General features: G+C 33.7%; 1 protein-coding gene across 3 annotated transcripts in view; it reads left to right on the forward strand.

Moving 5' to 3' along the window:
- NOVA1 (NOVA alternative splicing regulator 1) overlaps positions 1 to 19,773 on the forward strand; it is a 140,135-nt gene that overhangs the window by 118,281 nt on the left and 2,081 nt on the right. For all 3 annotated transcript variants that reach the window (XM_071558013.1, XM_071558012.1, XM_071558014.1), the window contains one exon: positions 18,783 to 19,773. This exon is cut by the window's right edge and continues 2,081 nt beyond it. In XM_071558013.1, coding sequence (XP_071414114.1) covers positions 18,783 to 19,773 — 991 coding nt within the window. The remainder of the gene's footprint in view (positions 1 to 18,782) is intronic.

A 19,773-nucleotide genomic window follows, 5' to 3' on the forward strand; every position in this document is an offset into this window, starting at 1 on the left:
GCGAGTTTCTGTGTTACCCCCTCATGAACTTTGTCAGCTTTGTTTATAGCCATACAGCTTCAGTGGTGAAACTATTCTGCTGATGCCCCTGGAGATGGCAGAATATAGCTTTACTTTTCTTTACCAGAAGGAGGAAGTCAATTTGACTTGTCCGCAGTACACTTCAAGAAGGAATTTTCATCTCAAAAGAGATAAATAATGCAATAAAGATCATATAAAGCATACTTGCTTTTCCTCTGTAGTACTTTGTAAAGGTACAAGTTTTATACTTATGTTAACAGTTAAGTGACGTTAGATAGACTAGTCTTTCTATAATTAAACTATTTACATATTTTTATTTATTTGCAAGATTTTTTTTTCATCTACCTGCTTTACTGATGTTACTGTAATTTCAGAAGGAGAAAAATGTAATGCTAAATGACATAATGCTAAGCTTTCTTTTTCTCCTTTGCCTATTTGATGTATGCCTGTAAATGCAACTGTGAACCGTTCCAAATTTCCTTCTCTTTTTCCATGGGATTTCTACCACTGCTGACCTTTGCTGCTGACTTAAGAGAATAAAAGGCCAAAACACACATTCCCACTCACGAGTGAGTCAGGAGAGTGATGGGTAGGAGTCCTTTCCCTTTGCCTTTAATTAGACAGGTTTAAGCTTAGTAATGTAATGGGATTTTTCATAGTAAACTTTGTCACAATTACTTACTATATAAGCCTTTTATTTTCACTTTTTTAAATCCACTGGGTTGTTTTTCCTATGGCACTTGTAGCTTTTAAGAAATACACCTTCTATTTTGCTGCATTGTTGTTGCACCTAGTTACCATTTACTATAGTGTAATATTAATTTTCTGGCATGCAGATAGGTGTAGATTTTGTTTATTCAGTCCTCCGGGTTTACATTTTTTGAAGCACACTTATGTCATCTGATTACTGCAAAATCTGTAATAAATAATACTTTCACATGATGGGACTGAGCCAATTTTCTTGGTACTGCCTCTACCCAGAAGGTACAGCAGAAGCATATGGCTGTTACAATCTTGGTATCAGGAATTTGTACTTTTGACTTACATTATCTCTTCATTTGATGCAAAATCTATAGGTTGCAATGCAATATAATAGTAAAGCTATAACTAGGGATTGGGACATCAATTGATTGATACCACTAAATTGTAATGATTGATGTCCATGATCTCTCTGTCTGACTTTGAAGAACTGTCCTATCCCTGTAAAATTACTTGCAGAAATATAATATTTCTTTCCTCAGAGAAAGGTAGACTCTGAAAATAGAGATTGTCTGACAGCTTTTAAAGGGTTGATGAACTCACATTTGATATATAATTTGTTGTGGAAGATGGAAGAAAAAATAAGAAAGCAAGCTTTGTTTCAGTCTTCTGTTATTATTAGGACATAGATTTTAAAAATATACATAATATCTAGTTTCAAATGATAATTTTTTTATCAGTACTTAAATCTTAATATATAAACAGTGAGTTTTAATGATGAACCCAGGATACCCGACAGCCATTCTGGGACAGTAAGATATTATCTCTATTTGCTTTTGACAATCTGATGTGAGGCTTATTTAAGATATTGTGTCTTGGATATTTCAACTGTAATATTCCTCTATTTTTATTCCCTGATTTTGATATCAGTTGCTACATTGCTCTTGAGGAAATCCATTTTCTTTTAAGGTCTGTCACAGATTGACTGATGCTGGATGTATCAGTTGATCTTTCCAAATCTCAGTGCCATGTATTTCAAATCAAAGTCGATATAAAGTTATTTAGCATTCTGATAAAAGGTGGTATAGAATTAAAAATCTCTTATTACTTTAATGTAGTTGTTAAGAATATTTGCCATGGTATTTCCCTGAGATAACAATTTGACCTTTTGTCAATCTATCTGATTGGTCACTGACAAATATAACCATCTTATTTACATCCAGAAGCTGCTTTCCAAGTTCCACACACAAAACTAATATGGTGTTTGAAAAGACTTTATCTAATAGGCAGTGTTTCCTATGGACCCATCACTGAAGTATTTAGTACACTGGTGTGTGAAATCTTAAATATATGAAGACCACACATATATGAAAAGAAGTGCATTAAACAAATACATTTTTCTAATTATAGAATCCAACTAATTTTTTATTCACATAAGTATAGATGCATGAGAAGGAAATTGGTTTTGTTGTAGCAGTGTTGTTCAGAACTATATGGTAACTGTAAGAACCTTATCATGATGTTTAGAGGAATAAAGTTGAAGAAATAGGTCCTGTATTTTGCTAACTTTTTTATGGCAGGTCCCCAAACTTAGGATATACTTTTGCTACATAAAGAAAAATTCTTAACATAGCATATGATTTAGGTTAAGTCTCAGAAATTACTTTCATCTTCAGTTAATAATTATTCAAGTTCACATTTAGAGTTCTTTTCTGTATAGGTATTGCTATTGCTTTTGTAGTCTTACCCAGTAATAATTTTGACTCCCCATTGAACCTGTATCAAGATTGAATGAAAGTACCTATTACCCCTTTGCATTTCTCATTTGTAAATAATTTTATCAATATTTTATCTCTATAAAATGACCTTTGTTTCATTCTAATAAGACAGATTTCCTTGTTTGATTACAAGTTGCCTATGGCAAACTATGAATGGCACATAATAATGTTTGAGATAATATACCTAGGAAAGGCCATGTTCATGGGAGAGGATTCCACTAAACATTCCAGTACTTCTTTTCAGTTGAAATGCTTAATGTCATGGCTAACTCTAAGCAGAATTAACGTCTACTCCATAGACTTACTGGAGATTTTTTTTTCTGGTTTTCATGTTAATACACTATTTTTAATTTATTTCTCTTGTTCTTTGATTACTTTTTTCCCCCCATATTGAGCAGTATTTGAGCTCAGTGCTCTTATTTGTGTTGTCTCCTTAAGCTATATATACTTTTTAGATACTATAAAGATGTTTAAATAACAATTTAAAAAATCTTACTTGAAAGTCAGTTTGGGGTTTTTTACTCTTGCTGTTGTCAGTTCCAGGTTTTCTCCTTTGGACAACTATGTAGGTACTTGTTTGCATTCATATTCCTTACTTGTTTCCTTTCACCTCCTCTCCCACTGCACAACAATTTTAGTGTCACTGTATACTTTTCCTTTCCTAAAGGCAGGGGAAATGGCAGGAACATTCATGAGACATGGGTAAAATGTAGATCCTTAATGCTAAGTCTCTGAATACTGCTGATATCATTGATGGGATGTCATGAATGATCTGCCAGTTGCAGTCCTGTAAGTAAAAACATGACAATGTGGAAAGAAACACTGAGCTTTCAGAGCTTATTGTCATACCAGGACAGATCCAGGACAGACCCTGTTCAGGTGGAAAAGGCAATACCATGTTTTTCTGACATGTCACATGTAAATTGAGTGAGGCATGATTAGGCCTGGCCCTAGAAGACCCTTAGTGCCTGTGTTAGCTAATGTTTCCCTTGTGCCATCTGAAACATTTTCAGTTTCACAAGTCACTGTAGGAAGAGTGCAGCACCGCACTTTGCTGCAGGGTGAATGCTGGATGCATCATCTGCTGTCTGCGTGCTTTGGGTATTCCCTAATGGTGAGAACTCATAGATAGATATGAGACAAACCAACATGTAAAAGTAGGTGTCTGCCTGATTTGAGTGAAAAAGAAGTGTTCTTTGTATACAAGTTATAGAGGCACGTTGACTTATTGCACTACAGGGAATAAGAGGTGGGAGGTTTTTCCTCTTCCAGAAGTGAAGTACATCTGTTGGGGTCTTTGCGTATAGTACTGCATCCTAGATTTCAGATAATGTGTATCTTTTACCCTGCAGTCAAAACAATATGCCCCCGCATCTTATTCAGCAGTAGAAATATTCCCTAGTTTTGTGCCTGCAGTTATTATTCCATTTATTGTGTTTGGGTTTGTGGGGTTGATTTTTTGGAGTGAGGGGTTTTTTTGTTTGCTTTTTGTTTTGTTGAGTTGTTTGGGTTTTTTCCCTGAAAGCAAATCAAACCCACTACAAGTAGTAACAGTTATTAAGAGGCACAGTTTGCAAATAGTGGATCAATGGGAGTATTGTGACTGTAGACTCTAACAAGTGTCCTTAGAAATGCCCAAGGTTCACTGGTCTGTTACGTCCCAGTGATTTACATTTCAATCTTTGCAGTTTGTAGCCTTGAATAGTATTTGTCTGAGGATGCAGAGGGTCTGTTGCCTGTTTGACCTTCTGTTTTCCTCTGCTTCTAAAATAGCACCTCAACAAATAAGAAGTTGGATCTCTCAGCCTGAGAGATCAGTCTTTGTAGATTTTCCTACTTTTCTATTTCTTTTCTATTCTGTTTCTTTAAAGTTTCTGAAACCCTGCAGTTCCACTGTAGTCTAAATTCTTTCATGTTTCTAGTAACTTAATGCATGGTCTTGATGATTCTCATCTTTGTTGTCCACTTAATAAAATTATAAATGCAGTGAGAATGTTTTGATTGCCTTTATTGTCTTAATAGTAATTGTAATAGTTGTGATAATAAATTAACAGCTGCCCCCTACCCATGAGATACTGAAATGCAGTCTCCATGTGGGCTCTTTTAAAGTGTTACAGTTTTACAGAATTAAACTGGTTAATGAAATAGATTAGACTATGATTAATAACATTCTAGAGTAAAGTGAACCAAAATACAGTGCCCATGTATAATTGTGATGCAGAAAAAAAAGAGAAATCAAGTCACAAGATAATCACATCCTTGCAGAATATTTATTGGTAATAATATCTTTAAAATGTTTATTAAAATAGCTGTAAATATTATCTAGAACCAGTATTATCACATACAGCTTTAGAAACAGAAGGAAATAACAGTTTGTTAGAAACATTTCACAGGTTGTATTTCACTCACATGACAGCATTTAAGAGGCTGTTTTATATAAATTCGTGCTTAAGTTATGTCAAAAGTAATTAGGTAATTAATGAGGCACATTACATTAGCACTTATATAAAAGACTGATTGCATGTACACGTAGTGTATGTGTACACCAAGGGTTGTCTTGACTGCACACAGTTTTTAAGTAAATTGGAAGTTATACCTTCCTTACATTAATAGGGACGGATGTGAATCAGGACAACAAAATGAGATCGAAACTATCATAGGATGCAAGTTATGTCTTGAAATCTGAATTTAAGGATTTTATTTAGATATTACTAATGCCAATAATGTTTATAGATTTTATGATGAAAAATATTTTTAATACAAAGATACTTTTCTTCTGGGGTTATTTTCATTAAAGAGCCTAGTACAAAAAATGAGCTGTGAAACGCCTTAACTTAAAATGCTGTTATTGCGGCAGATATTTCATAAATGTATTTATATTCATAGCTTCTTTAATATTCAATACTTTTCATCCAAAATAAAATTACTTAAATATGACATGGAAATGACAACAAAATAATTGAATGTATGGCTTGTGAAATATAAAATTGTTATATTAGTAATTGTCCTCATATTTACACTACTATTTAAGAAAGCCTTTCTTTTTGACCTATCTGAATTTTGTTTTGGTGTTAAAAGAAAAAAACCAATAAAAGTTATAGAAAAGAATATAAACTTGTCAATTTGAATGTCAGAGGGCTCAGCAAAATTAATGCTTTTTAACCTCACCAAGAGCATTTTGTCATTTCAAAATTAATTAAAGGATATTTGTATTTGAAATGTAACTTTTACTATTGAAATAGAAAAATAAAAATTACTGATACCAACAGTATTGCTTAATAAGGTTAATAGCAACTATAATTAAGATTGTATGGAGTTTTATGTAAATTTTCTGAGATTAGAATAATTTATATTGCATTTATTGAGTATCAAAAAAGTCTTTACTATAACAAGGTTCACAGTAAATATATGTTTAATAGAAAACAGGACAAATGTATTATGAAATCAGAAATAGTAAATCTATTGATTTGCTCACATTTATCTAATTTTGAGACAGCTCTTTCATTTTTTCATTAATGCTTATTTTTCATAATCTTTTCTCTCAAAGTGAAAATAAATTGTCAGCTGTTGAAGCTGAAGAATATGCATATGGTGTGCATAGGAGTTGAGATCAGGGCAAGAGTTAGATGCAAATTCTTTTTCAGTGTATGTTTAAAAAGAGATTTAAATCCAGCTTATTAGGATGCTGACTCCAAATTTACTCTGTGAAAGGTATTTTTCCACATTAATGCACACACCACATTACACGTTTGTAATAAAAGTATTAAATCATGCGAGGTATATGTGTAAATACAGACGTATTTGTGTCCCACAGCTTTAGTTTGCATAAGGACTAATTTTTTTTCCTCACATGAATGAACATTTGTATCAAAATTATTAATAGGTACAAGTTACCTATACTTAAATATTGTCTATGCCTAGTGCTTTTTAGTAGATTGTTTTCCTTAATGAAGTTTGCCTCCACAGATTCTCACTGTATGAGAAACATAACCTAGAGTACAGATGTATGAAAACAATATGGTCTGCAAATATGTGGTTTAATAATACATATATACAATTTTCCTACTGAGATACATTAGGTATGATCCAAATCCAGAATCTTCACATTTAACAAGGAGGATGCAATTGTACCTTCAACTGTGTCTTGTAATTATAGGCTTCTTTTGTAAGCTAGTTTGACTTTCATAATTGGTCTTTGTTAGTACATAGCTATCTTTTTGCTTCTCTAACTCAAATAATTGGTCATTTCTATCTTGCCTCCATTTATTCTAGTATTTTTTCTGTTTCAGCAGAAGTTACTGGTGGCTATCTTGGTTAAAAATGTATAACCACAAGTTTACAAGAGTTAACCAAAAAGTATATAGACTTATGAATTAAAGATATGCCTATAAATCATCTGGGGTGAATGCTTAGTACTAAGCCAGCTAAATATAGCTTAGTTGTAGTTAATGATATATTTTGTAAGGTTTGTTACCTTATTCTGTTCCCTGATCCATGCCAGAGGCATAATGCCAGGCTCTGAGAGAAAAGTTTCAAATTGGATTGTCATAAGACTATTAGCATTAGAGAGTTATGGAGTCCTGTAGTAGCACTTATTAAGACTGAAGACATCACAGAATCGATTAGGTTGGAAAAGATCTCTGAGATCATCAAATCCAACCTTTGTCTGAACACCACCATGTCAACTAGACCATAGCTGCATGTGGTCATTTCTTGAACACCTCCAGCGCTAGTAAGTCTACCACCTCCCTGGTCAGTCTGTTCCAATGTTTTAATTACCCTTTACGTGAAGAAATTCCTCTGATGTCCAGCCTGAACTTCCCCTGGTGTAGCTTGAGGCTATGTCCTCTCTTCCTGTGGCTATTTGCCTGGAAGAAGAGGCCAACTCCCACCTCACTACAGTGCCTGTTCAAGTAGTTGTGAAGAGCAATAAGGTCACCCCCGAGCCTCTTTTTCTCCAGGCTAAACTACCCCAGCTCCTTCAGCTGTTCTTCAAAGGACTTACTCTCTAGACTCTTCACCAGCTTCCTTACCCTTCCCTGGACACGCTCCAGCACCTCAATGTCTTTCCTGAAGTGAGAGGCCCAGAACTGGACACAGAACTTAAGGTGTGGCCACCCATACATACAGTCATTAGTGAAACCACATCCTTTTTTTTAATGAAAATTTCTAGTAATTACATATTTTTATGACCTAGAGAAATATGGTTATGTAAGTATTTTATGTTTAACTTTCCTTACTTTCTCATTTGGAAAAAAAAAATCCAAATAGCATCTATGAGATAGCCTCACTGAGAATTTCATTGAATAGTTCTAGCTAAACAAAATTTTATTTTGATAGGTAAGCAATACTTAATACAGAAAGGACAAAGTTTCTGCTGCTGGTTGTCTTTTGCAAAGCCAGAGGTGCAAAGCAGCTATTGCCCTTAATGCTGTAAATCAAGATAGTTCATCTAGACCAGGTGTGTTTTGCCAAAAACAGGTTTCTTTCTCTGTCCCCTTTATTGGTTGTTGTTTGCCATGTTCATTACAATTATAAATGTAGTAAGTACTTAATCATTTCTCCATGTGAAATACTTATGTGTATTGATTGATGGTATTATAAGTTTTATCTTTCATTTTACTTTACAATTTTGTGATCTGAGTGAAATGTATGTTCAAAACTGGTGCCAGGTTAAGTCAAGATACACCATTAAAAACACTTGTTCAATGTTTTCCTACCTCTATATTTGTAGAGGTATATATGTTCAGAGTGCATACCTCTCAGATAAGAGACATTATTTAAATTATTTAATATGGTTCAGGGCAGAAATTTGGTTTCCAAGAAAGACTGGAGAATCCCTTGAAATAATTTTGTAACAGAGTGGGGTTTTTATTCCGTGGTCTTGAAACAAGGAGAGTTTTCATTTAATTCTGTGCCTCACACTTATGTCTGACATGATTTTAGCTGTAAGATGCTAAGACATGATGGGCTTGGGAGGAAGCAGGGACTCCATTTGTTGTGTGTGCAGACAGTACTAATATGTGCATGTCTTCCATATGGATTCATTTTGTTTTGTTTTTCCTTATTGTTTTCAGAATCAGCTGAGTTGCAAACAATTCAAAAAGGCACTACTGAATAAGTAGCTGCAGTACCATCTACCTAAGCTGAAGCTGTTAGCTAGATATTCAGTGCAATAGGACACTTTCTGCTTAAAAGTAAATCAAGTGTTAAAAGTGTCATAGAGAAGTACATATGTAAAGTATATGTAAAGTACTGATGTGTATGTATACATAAAAGCATATAGGTATATATATTCAGATGGTTTTAAATGTACTTCATTTATTTACATTTTTTCTAACTTTTTGCATCAAATAATATGTCTGTGGAGAATGGTGAGGACTTTTATTGTTTAGTTTTGTTGTTGGCTTTTTGGTTTTTTTAATTGTTGTGCCTAGCTAGAGAATGTGTTTACAATTTTCCTCCTTTTAACACTTGTTTGGCTCTACCATCTTATCATGTGATTTTATCTAAAGGAAAACTGATGTTTTTGGTAAAGACCCCATGAGAAAAATTGTATTTATATTGCTCTTAGGAAAACATTTTGTCATTAGTTTAGTGCCATTTTTTTATTTTTTATTTTTATTTAATAGTGCAAAACTCCATGAAGCAATACAGAACTATCTGTAGGTGAGAACATGAGTAAATATGCTCTTATTTTCATGGACCTGAGCCATTAATGGAGGTAGCACAAGGGTTTTAATTTGTGTGTTTCCTCTTCCTTTTTTTTCCTGCAAAGAAGCATGGAGAATAGAATAATTGCCCCAGGATTTTAATTACAATTAATGTAGGAGGATGTGTTAAAGTTTCGTATTGTTATTTTATTTTGTGGTCATAAAAACTCAAAGATGTTCATTTAGACACAGAACATTCAGCTAGTTGCATTTCCTTTATCTCCTTCTTTTGATATCTACCATTTTTTCAGTCCCACAGATTTCATTTAAAACTTCAATTTTGAAATTACTAGTTGTGACAGCAAAACTAGGGACTGTTTGTGAGCTTATAGATATTAAATATGGAAATTGACAGTGTTTTTAAGAAAGGAACTAATGACTCTCATATTTTCTGACAACTTTGCCTTTTTCTTTTGGGAATCACAAACCTGTTGATACAAGTAACCATAAAGTTCCCGCTGATCATTAAACTCTGTTTTTTTACCTCCCACAAAAAGACCTCAATGAACTTTGAGCAAGAAAGAAATTTCCCTTTTTTAGTGGTCATTATAAATCCTTATTTTCCATGCCATAGAATTGAAATGGTTCTGCTGACTCACCTTAATTCCACAGCTTTGCAAAGAGAGGCCTCCTACATACGATATATAGTTGATAATTTAAATTTTGTTCTGAATTGCCAATTAAATGTTGAAGGATTGTGCTACATATCTTGTTGAAATCAACTGTGACAAAGATAATCTGAAAATAAAAGTGTTAGCTTTTTTTTTCTCCCATCAGTCATACACATAAATAGGTTAATTTTAAAATGTGATTTTTCAGAGATTGATTTTGAGTATTCTTACTGAAACATATTGTTGATTTTAAATTTGGATTTAAATCCTAAATTAATTTGCATTAAGTTTAGTATACTGTTAAAATAATGTTACAATCTGGCCAGCAATGTCAAACCCTAAAAATTTCAATGCATTTCTAAAATCCTGGTTTGAGTTTTTCCATGCTTTCAAGATTTAGTCAGCTTCAATGAAAAATATCATTGACAGAGAAATGGCAAGTCCCTTTGCACATTTCTATTAGCTATCCTTTCCTCTGAATTTAATTGCCACAACTACACCATATAATTTTCTGCATGGATTTCTTTTAGAAGAACATAATTGTGTATTCTAGCTACATGTATTGAAGCTTATAATGAAAACTGGACAGTGTTGATAGCTGTGATTTCTTGTAAATCTTCATTTTGAAAGTTTCTACTCCAGTCAAAGAAATATTTAAGAACACTGTTAGCTTTCTCTTGGACTTGCAGGTCCATGGTCACTGGGGGGAAAAAAAAAAAAAAAAAAAAAAAAAAGGAAATAAAATTTGGTATCATCAGTCTCCTGGAAGTCAATGGAAAATTGATTCTTAAGTGTCTGCTTATAGGCCATTCAAGATTTGTTATTAATATCTTAGTAGATTTCATGTATGTTTCAGCCATAGGATTTCTTCCACCAATTGCTTCTTGCCAAGTATAAGTTTTCTAGTTAAAGTATAGCATATCATTCAAAGCAAGTTTATGGCTCATCTGCTACTTGAGAGTACACGTAAAGCTCATGAATGTGGCCTTTTAAGGATTCTCTTGAGTGCAGAAATATTCTAGTCATTTATATACTTACCTTCTGAAGATTTGTCAGGGAAGCAACCACTGTGATGCTTCTTTGGACGGTGAGTTAATAGCTATGAGGAGCCAAAGCAACATCTACAGATCTGTGACTGGGAGAACATAAAAAAGGAATGCACCACCTTTGCCTCTATTTCTATCAGGAAGATCAATTCACTTTAGAAAATGAAGTGGGTTTTATGTGCTTGTAAGTTAGATCCTGTCTAATGCAAAAGAGTGCATCTTTTCTTGATACCGTCAGTGAGGCATACTTGTTTTTAAAATAATGCACATTATCTACATTTTTTTCAGATTATTTTTTGTTGAGAAGTGTCTTTTCAGCACTTCCAGTAAAGAAATTGTGTCATCTGGTTTGTTTCAATCAGAAGTATCTCAAATTGCTATACTAAATAGCACTGTAAATATTCCTGCATTTATGACATCCATCCATGACTCTATGGAATGTTTGCAGATATTCACAGAACACCATGCAACAAATTAGATGAGGACAAAAAAAAAAGTGAGATTTTAGATAGGGGATGGGAAAACTATTGTGACTTTAACTAGAGAGTAGGGTTAACATTCTACTGTCACTGAAAATGTCAGGCTTCACTGACCAGACCTGATAATATTCCTGCTTTCTGTCTTTCTAAAAGATATTTCCTCTGAATGATGGCACAGCCAATATAGATGTGCAATTTTCTATGTATGCTGCTTAATCTGAAACTGAGTGAAAAACTATTAGTTTTTTCTCTTGTATAATTCAGTATGTAACCACCTCATTTTTTTCTTTTTTATTATAAAAAAGTGAAAAGTATAAGTTATGCTACTCAAAATACATTACACTTCTCTGCAAATGTAATTTGAAACTCATGAAACATTAATTCATTAAATATGGAGTGTTGTTTTTATGCTACAGAGAAAAATTAGAAAAGTTAAGTTTCTCCTCTATGTTATTAAAACTATGTATCATAGAGAATTCATGGAGGAGTTGGTTTTCTCCATTCCCACAGTTTTGAATTATTTTTTTATGAGGGATACTTATGAAACTACTCACATTTTTATGTATGCATATGTGTATGTAAAATTTTAATAATACTTTTTGCCAGTACTAGATAATACCATATAAACAACCACATGAATAACCAACATTGTTTTAGTGACTCTCTGTACACAACTTGCATGTGCACACATTTATTAAAAACCTGCTTTTGAGAGAGGAAGTCTTTTTATCTATGAGTTAGTGCCTACACACACAGTTGTGACAGAATGGCAACTGAAGCAGACACCAGAATTTTTTTTCTTTAAACATGATTTATTATTTCCTTGCTGTGAGAAATTTGCATTCCAAATTACATCTTTAATTAAAAACATGAAAGAATAATCACAATGTTCATACTTTTAAGTGGGCAGAAGTGCAATTAGGTAGTTAATAAAAGAAGTGGGAGGTACATTTTTTTAGTGCCTGGTAGAGTCAAAGTTTAATATCAAATGCTAATTGAAAAGTCATATAGATTTAAACCAAAGCAGCAATTTGTGCTTATACAGTCCTTATACAGTCTTACCTCCAGTAAATATTTCTTCAGCTTGGTTTCGATTTTCTAGGCTTTGTGATTTCAGCTGTAAATTGTTCCTACATATTTAAGTTGAGGTTAGGTTTCTATTGCGTTACAGGTTTTGTGACTAAAATGCAATGATAAATGTAACTTCAGCTGAGAGGAAATCTAAGAAGTGGAGCAAAATAAATACTTGTGATAAACAGTAGAATGGGAATCAGCCCAAAATCCTCCCACAGTGTAATGGCAGATACAGACAAGTATCTTACAATATCTATTTGCTCTATCAATTTATTATCTTAGTAATAATCTAGTATGATTTTTAACTTGAAATAGCACAATATTATTTTTTCAATGGATTAAATTAACTTTAAATTGTCTTATAAGAAACAGTAGTTATGAGGGCAGAAATAACACAAAGAAGCAACATAGGGAAATAAAATTACATTCACCTTGCAATAATCGCAGGCAAAATATATGAAGGGAATGCTACAAGTATATGTGCTGTTTGTGATGAGAAAAAATCTTATGAACATAAACATGACTCGAAAAAAAAGTGCATTACACTGAGGAACAAAGTAGCAGCTAATCTCTTCCCATAATCCATTGCATTTGTTCACTTAGTATTTCAGTACTAGATATCTTTTTGTAGAAAGATACTGAATTGCAATAACATTTACAGAATTTAAACATAATCAGGGAAGATGACAAATAATTTATGATCTACATTTATTTATGTTGTGATCTAGCTAAATTTATGAAGAACTGCTTCTCTTTTTATGGATATTTGCCTATTTTTGTAAATAAGTGTAAATATTTTTGTAAATAAGTATAAATAAGCAGACTATTAGAAAGATGTGTCTAAGAGATGTCTTTATTCCTTCTAAGTAGTCTCTCTAAAAATGTAATCTTGAACCAAGCTACCAGAAATATGTTTAGTGTACAGTATCTCTGAAAAAGTAAATTCATATTTTACCATATGTATATATGGAATCCAAACCACAGAAATTGAAATTACTGAGAGAAATTCCACTAAGTTCCTCAGGGAGGTCTGTATGTGTAATAGGCAGAGATTTGCTATGTAAGCCTACTTTCAGAATCTGAACCCAAGTGTGACATAAACGTCCAGAAAAGCCTTGCATGTCTGTCTGCTCTATACATAGGAAGAGTCATGACTTTCAATAGCTCTTGTGGCCTTCACCTTGTGGTTGTCAGTGGGTATACAGCCAGGGACTTTCTTACTCTTTATTGGCTTCTCTCTGCAGGAATTGGTGTATCCAGAACACCTTCTCACCAACCCTAAGCCTGTGTCATATGAGCAGCTAAATTAGCATGAAATTTTCATAGGTATAGAATTCAGAGCCCAGACTTTAAAGCAATTAATGAGCAATGAAGACAGAAAAAAAGATATGAAATGGAATGTAGCAGTTTAAATATAGTTTTCAGGGAATGCAGCTATTTGCTTTAGGGAGACTAAAATGTAGAATTGTGCCAGATTAGGATAAATATGTTAGATAAGATGGAACCTTTTCTGTAAAGTTTTTCTCTGTTGAGAGAAGATAAAATGACGAGTATTACAGAAGCTTCACGAAATGACTTATACTTTTTAAAATAAAAGAAGAAAAAGGGAACCTGAATAACAGATAAAAAATATCCTTGAATCATTAATTTCTGTACAATCTCTTAGAAACAATTCTGTGAGATAAAAGAAACATAGGATGCTGCAATTACATGTTTTTGTTGTCAAATTGTTGGTTTTTTCCTTTCCAGGTTTTGATGCTACTTTGTATAATTAATGAGATTTTATCTCTTCTGGTGTAATTTAGTGCAGGCATGTGCCATGCTGCCATGAGGAGCTTGAAACTTAAAGCCATGTTTTCTGAACTTGTTAACTTACAGTTACTTTAACTGGTGTAACAGCCATATCAAGTGCCAATTCTTGCTATCTAGCCAGTCAACATTCATTTTGTCCTCCCACTACATTTGCCAGCATAAATACTTTGTATTCACTGGGTGTCACCTAAGGTGCTAGTTTGTGATTGCCATCCTTCCAACTCCAAAGACTGTGAGAACTAATAATGTAACCACAGCAAATGTCATCAGAGGAAAAGAGTGCAAGGACATAAGCCAGTAGAAAAGTGAATCGATTGGGAACCTTGCTATGGGTAGTTGAAAGTATTTACAGAGACAGGTGGGAATGAGGGTTGGGAAGACCGGACATTTGATATTAGTGCAGGTAGTAGTTCAGATTTGCTCACAGTTCTGCTTCCCATGAAAATATTTTGTGTGTATTCATATATATTTGTCGCTGCTCAGTGAAGATTATCCCTGTGCAGCATAAGGGAGGGGATGAGAAGTGGCATAACATAATCACCACACATCTGGCAGTCCCCAGTAAATGCTATTCAACTCACAGAACTGAGCTGGGACTTGTGGTCTGGTAAATCAGAAGGCTTTTAGGCAATTCTTATGAGATAGGTGAATGCAACATGGGTTATGCAAGTAGGTTGTCAATAAATGGAAAAGGATTAGGAAATTAGCTGATATAGACTTTAAGGATCTAGGGTTTTTCAGCATGCAGGAGTTAATATGAACCACTAATCCTAAGTTAAAGCAATTTTGATTTGCGTCTCTGGACACAGTGGCTGAGATCACTCAAGTACTGAGCATCTTCCTCTGAAGTGCAGAGTATCATCAAATCTCTACTGATTTTTTTGGGAACTAAGGCCAAAAAACTGCTCTCCAGTTTGAGCTCTTCTTATGCCCTCAGTGACTCAGACTGTTGCAACTTTGTAGAGACTTTTAAAAATATAAGCATAGTTCAATGAAAATACACACAGTGAAATTACTTAATTCTTTTCAAGGAAGAAGTATTATATTTGCTGAGCCTGATTTTTTTTTTTTTGCTTATACAAATGTAGATAGGATGATAGTGATGCCTGTGGAGCAAATTAATTTATTTGTAAGCTTATGTCATAATTGTAATCCTCAAATTTTATGAAATCTATTTGACATATAATAAAGCTTGAGTTCCTTCCACTTTTTATTTCCTATAGCACTTGAAAAAAAATATATATTTTAAACATATGTTCATTGCTTCAGATACTCTCCTTTTTGCAGCACGAATTTCAATGTAGTCAGGAGCATACACACAGACCTGGAAACTTAACCTTCCCACATAGTCAAAGATACCTTTATTGAATAGCTCAGAGCACTTATTTTGGGTAGCAGTTAGGTTTCTCACTTCTACATCCAAATCAATATCTGAACTTGTTATCTGTAAAAGGAAAATAAGTGCACTGTCCAATTTCCTTGACAGTCACGGAGTTCTTTTTAAAAAATGGTGGTGCAGGTAACAAAACCAAATAGAAATAATTGTTTTTCAATTTCTGAATTGTGTTGTATCACTTCATACCTTTTGACTTAGTGACCATATGGATTTTAGGCTTCAGCAGAAAAAAAAAAATATATTTGCATTATTTCATTTGTACTGGTGCCTAGGGTGCTGTGATCTAATATGTTAGATACTGTATTGTTATACAACACAACCAATATTTGCCACAAAGAGTTGAAATTCTAATATATAAGCTAGTAAAAAAAGTGCATATTGCCTAATTTTTTGATACATGCATATTTTAAACAGATATCCTGTATGTTAACAGGTGAAATATTCACCTTGACATTTCACCTTGTATTTCAAAGGATAATATTGGTATGTTTCTCAACTAATACAGTTTAAGAGAGTGTCAAGGAAAGAAACAATTTTCTGATTCTAAAAGAGATATTTAGAAAAGTGTATTTTTAGTTATCAGAAGCAGACAAACATACTAGTCCCTTTTTTGGTGGGTTTGTTTTGTTTTGTGTTTTTTTCAAAATGCATCATAGTTTATATGTTGTTTGTGATGCTAAGTATAAAACCATATCTGGACAAGAATGGAGTGGGTGGAAAAGGAGGAGGAGATCATTCTTGGTATTTCCTCTGATTAGACAGACAATTTTGATAAATAACTAGAGCAGTTAGCGGTGAACCTAATGTACTTCTGTGGTGCCAAGTGAGAAAAGTACTAGTTTCTTATTGAGAGAAATCTTTCTTGATGTATAGAGAACATTTCCTTCTTAATTTTGTGGCTGAAGTAAACCATCGCTTTAATTTACTACACCAATCCTTTAGAATAATCCTAGCCATATTACACTAACCTGGATTTTCATATGTTCCATGTGTATCTATGATATTACAGGTGCAACAAGGCTGCCCTGACATTAAATATTTTTGTTACTTCTGCAGTCATGTACTGTACTGAGAGAGTATTTTTGTATCTTCTTATATTCTTAGGTTCTTTTAATTTTATATAAACACTTATGCCTGACTTGATCAGTACTGTGCACATTGTTTATGAAATGAAGGCAGATCCAGCAAATCATTTTTCAAAATCTGTCAAAAAACTGTAATAAAGAAAGCTGTCTACAGCTGCATTTTTGGCATGGCAATTAAAAAAAAAGCAAACAAAAAAAACCCAAACACAAACAAACACCCCCAAAAATCCCAAACTAAACAAGGCATAAACATACCCCAAACAAATCAGCCCCCCTATATTGAGCAAAAATCTGGATAATTCTTATATTTAGCAATTAGTTAATATATTTTGGATCTATAACAAAAATACCAAATCAAGTCTAAGCGTTGTTTCTTTCTTTTTCTGATAGGAAAACTAAAAATAAAAACCCCTGTACCTTAAAATCATGAAATATCTCAAATTACATTTCAGTGCATACATGTATAAAATGCATATTTAAATATATACACAAAGAGGTGTTTGGTTTTAAAGGATTATTTAATATATCGGTGGGCTATTTTTTTTTTTCAATAACACACTTTCACGTTATCTTTAGAATAAATCAGCACTTGATAATTTTTATTTATTCTATAAAATATGTTCTATTTTGATGTCAGTGAAATTCTGAAGAGATTAAAAATTACATATATCAAACAATTTAGCGCAAATTACTGTATAATATGATTTTTAGTGTACATATTGTGTAAGTGGAAAATATAAATATTTCTCAACTTTATATTATACTGGATTCTCAAAGGTATGATCTTTATGCTAACATAACCATTGGAAATGCTTAAATTTGCTAGGACCAGACAAAGCTTGTTTGTAGGGCATGCATTTTTGTTTGTAATTAGCTTGTCTTTATAACAAGGCAGTAAAATGAGAATGTTACTAATACCATTTAGTTGTATTATATATTGACTTGTTGCTGACATTATAGATAGAATTTTGCTGAAAGGATTGAAATGTATTACCCATATATATACACTCCACAAAACCTGGATGAATGGATATCAGTAGGCTACTAAAAAAGTGAGAGAAAACATTGTATTAATTCAATGTCATGAAACAGATGGTACATTACAACTTTGAGACACGTCTATAAATATATATCAAAAAAAGCTATGGAAAATATGTATAAATATTGAATTTTTATCTTGGTTTTCATTCTTCACTCATAGCAGTAAGTCAATAGGTGATACATTCATTGAAACATGATACTGTCAGTTTGAAACTTGTTTAAACAGGAGAAAAGGTAGGATTTATAGGTAAATACCCTTCATTTGAAGATGTTTTGATAAAATTTCTAGATGTACAAATGCCATGTTTTATTCCTGCAAAATCTCAGTTCTTAGGTACTCTCAGCTGTTTAATTTAACTTCCATATTGAGAATAATAATACACTGTAGCTGATAATGAATTTTTGTACACTGATGTGGGTGACAGGTTGAACAATCAAGATCATGTCCTGTTCAAGAACAACTATTTTATCTGTTTATGGTTTAGCCAACTGTTGTGGGGTTTTTGTTTGGTTGGGTTTTGTTTGGGGTTTTTTTTGTTGTTGTTGTTATTGGGGCTTTTTTTCAATTATTGTTACCATAGATGTTTTAAAGGAAGGTAAAGAATTTCAAACAATTTTTTCCAAAGAAGTTGGTTTGCTATATTAGCTTGAAAAGAGAGGAATCAGATGACAACACTCACTTTGATACAATCTGGGATAATCTTTCCATACAAGTATAATAGCTGCATTTTCTTAATCTTTTTGTCTGAAATGTACTATGCTGAAAGCAGTATTTTCTGAGGAAGAATGATAAAAACAATTTTCCTGCTATTTTATATTTAATTCTTTGTATTTTACATTTGAAACATGCAGAGCATTAAAAAGCATGATGAGCTGTATTTCTTTTTAATCTTTTTAACCTTTTCTTTTAAAAATATGGTAACTAACTTGCTTCATTCTTTTCCTTCCTTTTATAGGGTAGCAAAAATATTATAGTGTTTATGCACAAAGCAGAAGTATTATTTATATATATTTTTTTCAATTACAGGTAAAGATTATAGTTCCCAACAGCACAGCAGGTCTGATAATAGGGAAGGGAGGTGCTACAGTGAAGGCTATAATGGAGCAGTCAGGGGCTTGGGTGCAGCTTTCCCAGAAACCTGATGGGATCAACTTGCAAGAGAGGGTTGTCACTGTGAGTGGAGAACCTGAACAAAACCGAAAAGCTGTTGAACTTATCATCCAGAAGATACAAGAGGATCCACAGAGTGGCAGCTGTCTCAATATCAGTTATGCCAATGTCACAGGTCCAGTGGCCAATTCCAATCCAACCGGATCTCCTTATGCAAACACTGCTGAAGTGTTACCAACTGCTGCAGCTGCTGCAGGGCTATTAGGACATGCTAACCTTGCTGGAGTGGCAGCCTTTCCAGCAGTTTTATCTGGCTTTACAGGCAATGACCTGGTGGCCATCACCTCTGCACTTAATACATTAGCCAGCTATGGATATAATCTCAACACATTAGGTTTAGGCCTAAGTCAGGCAGCAGCTACAGGGGCTTTGGCTGCAGCAGCTGCCAGTGCCAACCCAGCAGCAGCAGCAGCCAATTTGTTGGCCACCTATGCGAGTGAAGCCTCAGCCAGTGGCAGCACTGCTGGTGGTACGGCGGGGACATTTGCATTAGGTAGCCTGGCTGCTGCTACTGCTGCAACCAATGGATATTTTGGAGCTGCTTCTCCCCTAGCTGCCAGTGCCATCCTAGGAACAGAAAAATCCACAGATGGATCAAAGGATGTAGTTGAAATAGCAGTGCCAGAAAACTTAGTTGGTGCAATACTTGGAAAAGGAGGGAAAACATTAGTTGAATACCAGGAGTTGACTGGTGCAAGGATACAGATCTCTAAAAAGGGAGAATTCGTACCTGGCACAAGAAATCGCAAGGTAACCATTACTGGAACACCAGCTGCAACCCAGGCCGCACAGTATTTAATTACACAACGGATCACATATGAGCAAGGAGTTCGGGCTGCCAATCCAC

This window comes from Pithys albifrons, chromosome 6 (genome assembly GCF_047495875.1).
Source record: "Pithys albifrons albifrons isolate INPA30051 chromosome 6, PitAlb_v1, whole genome shotgun sequence".
NCBI lineage: Eukaryota > Metazoa > Chordata > Aves > Passeriformes > Thamnophilidae > Pithys > Pithys albifrons.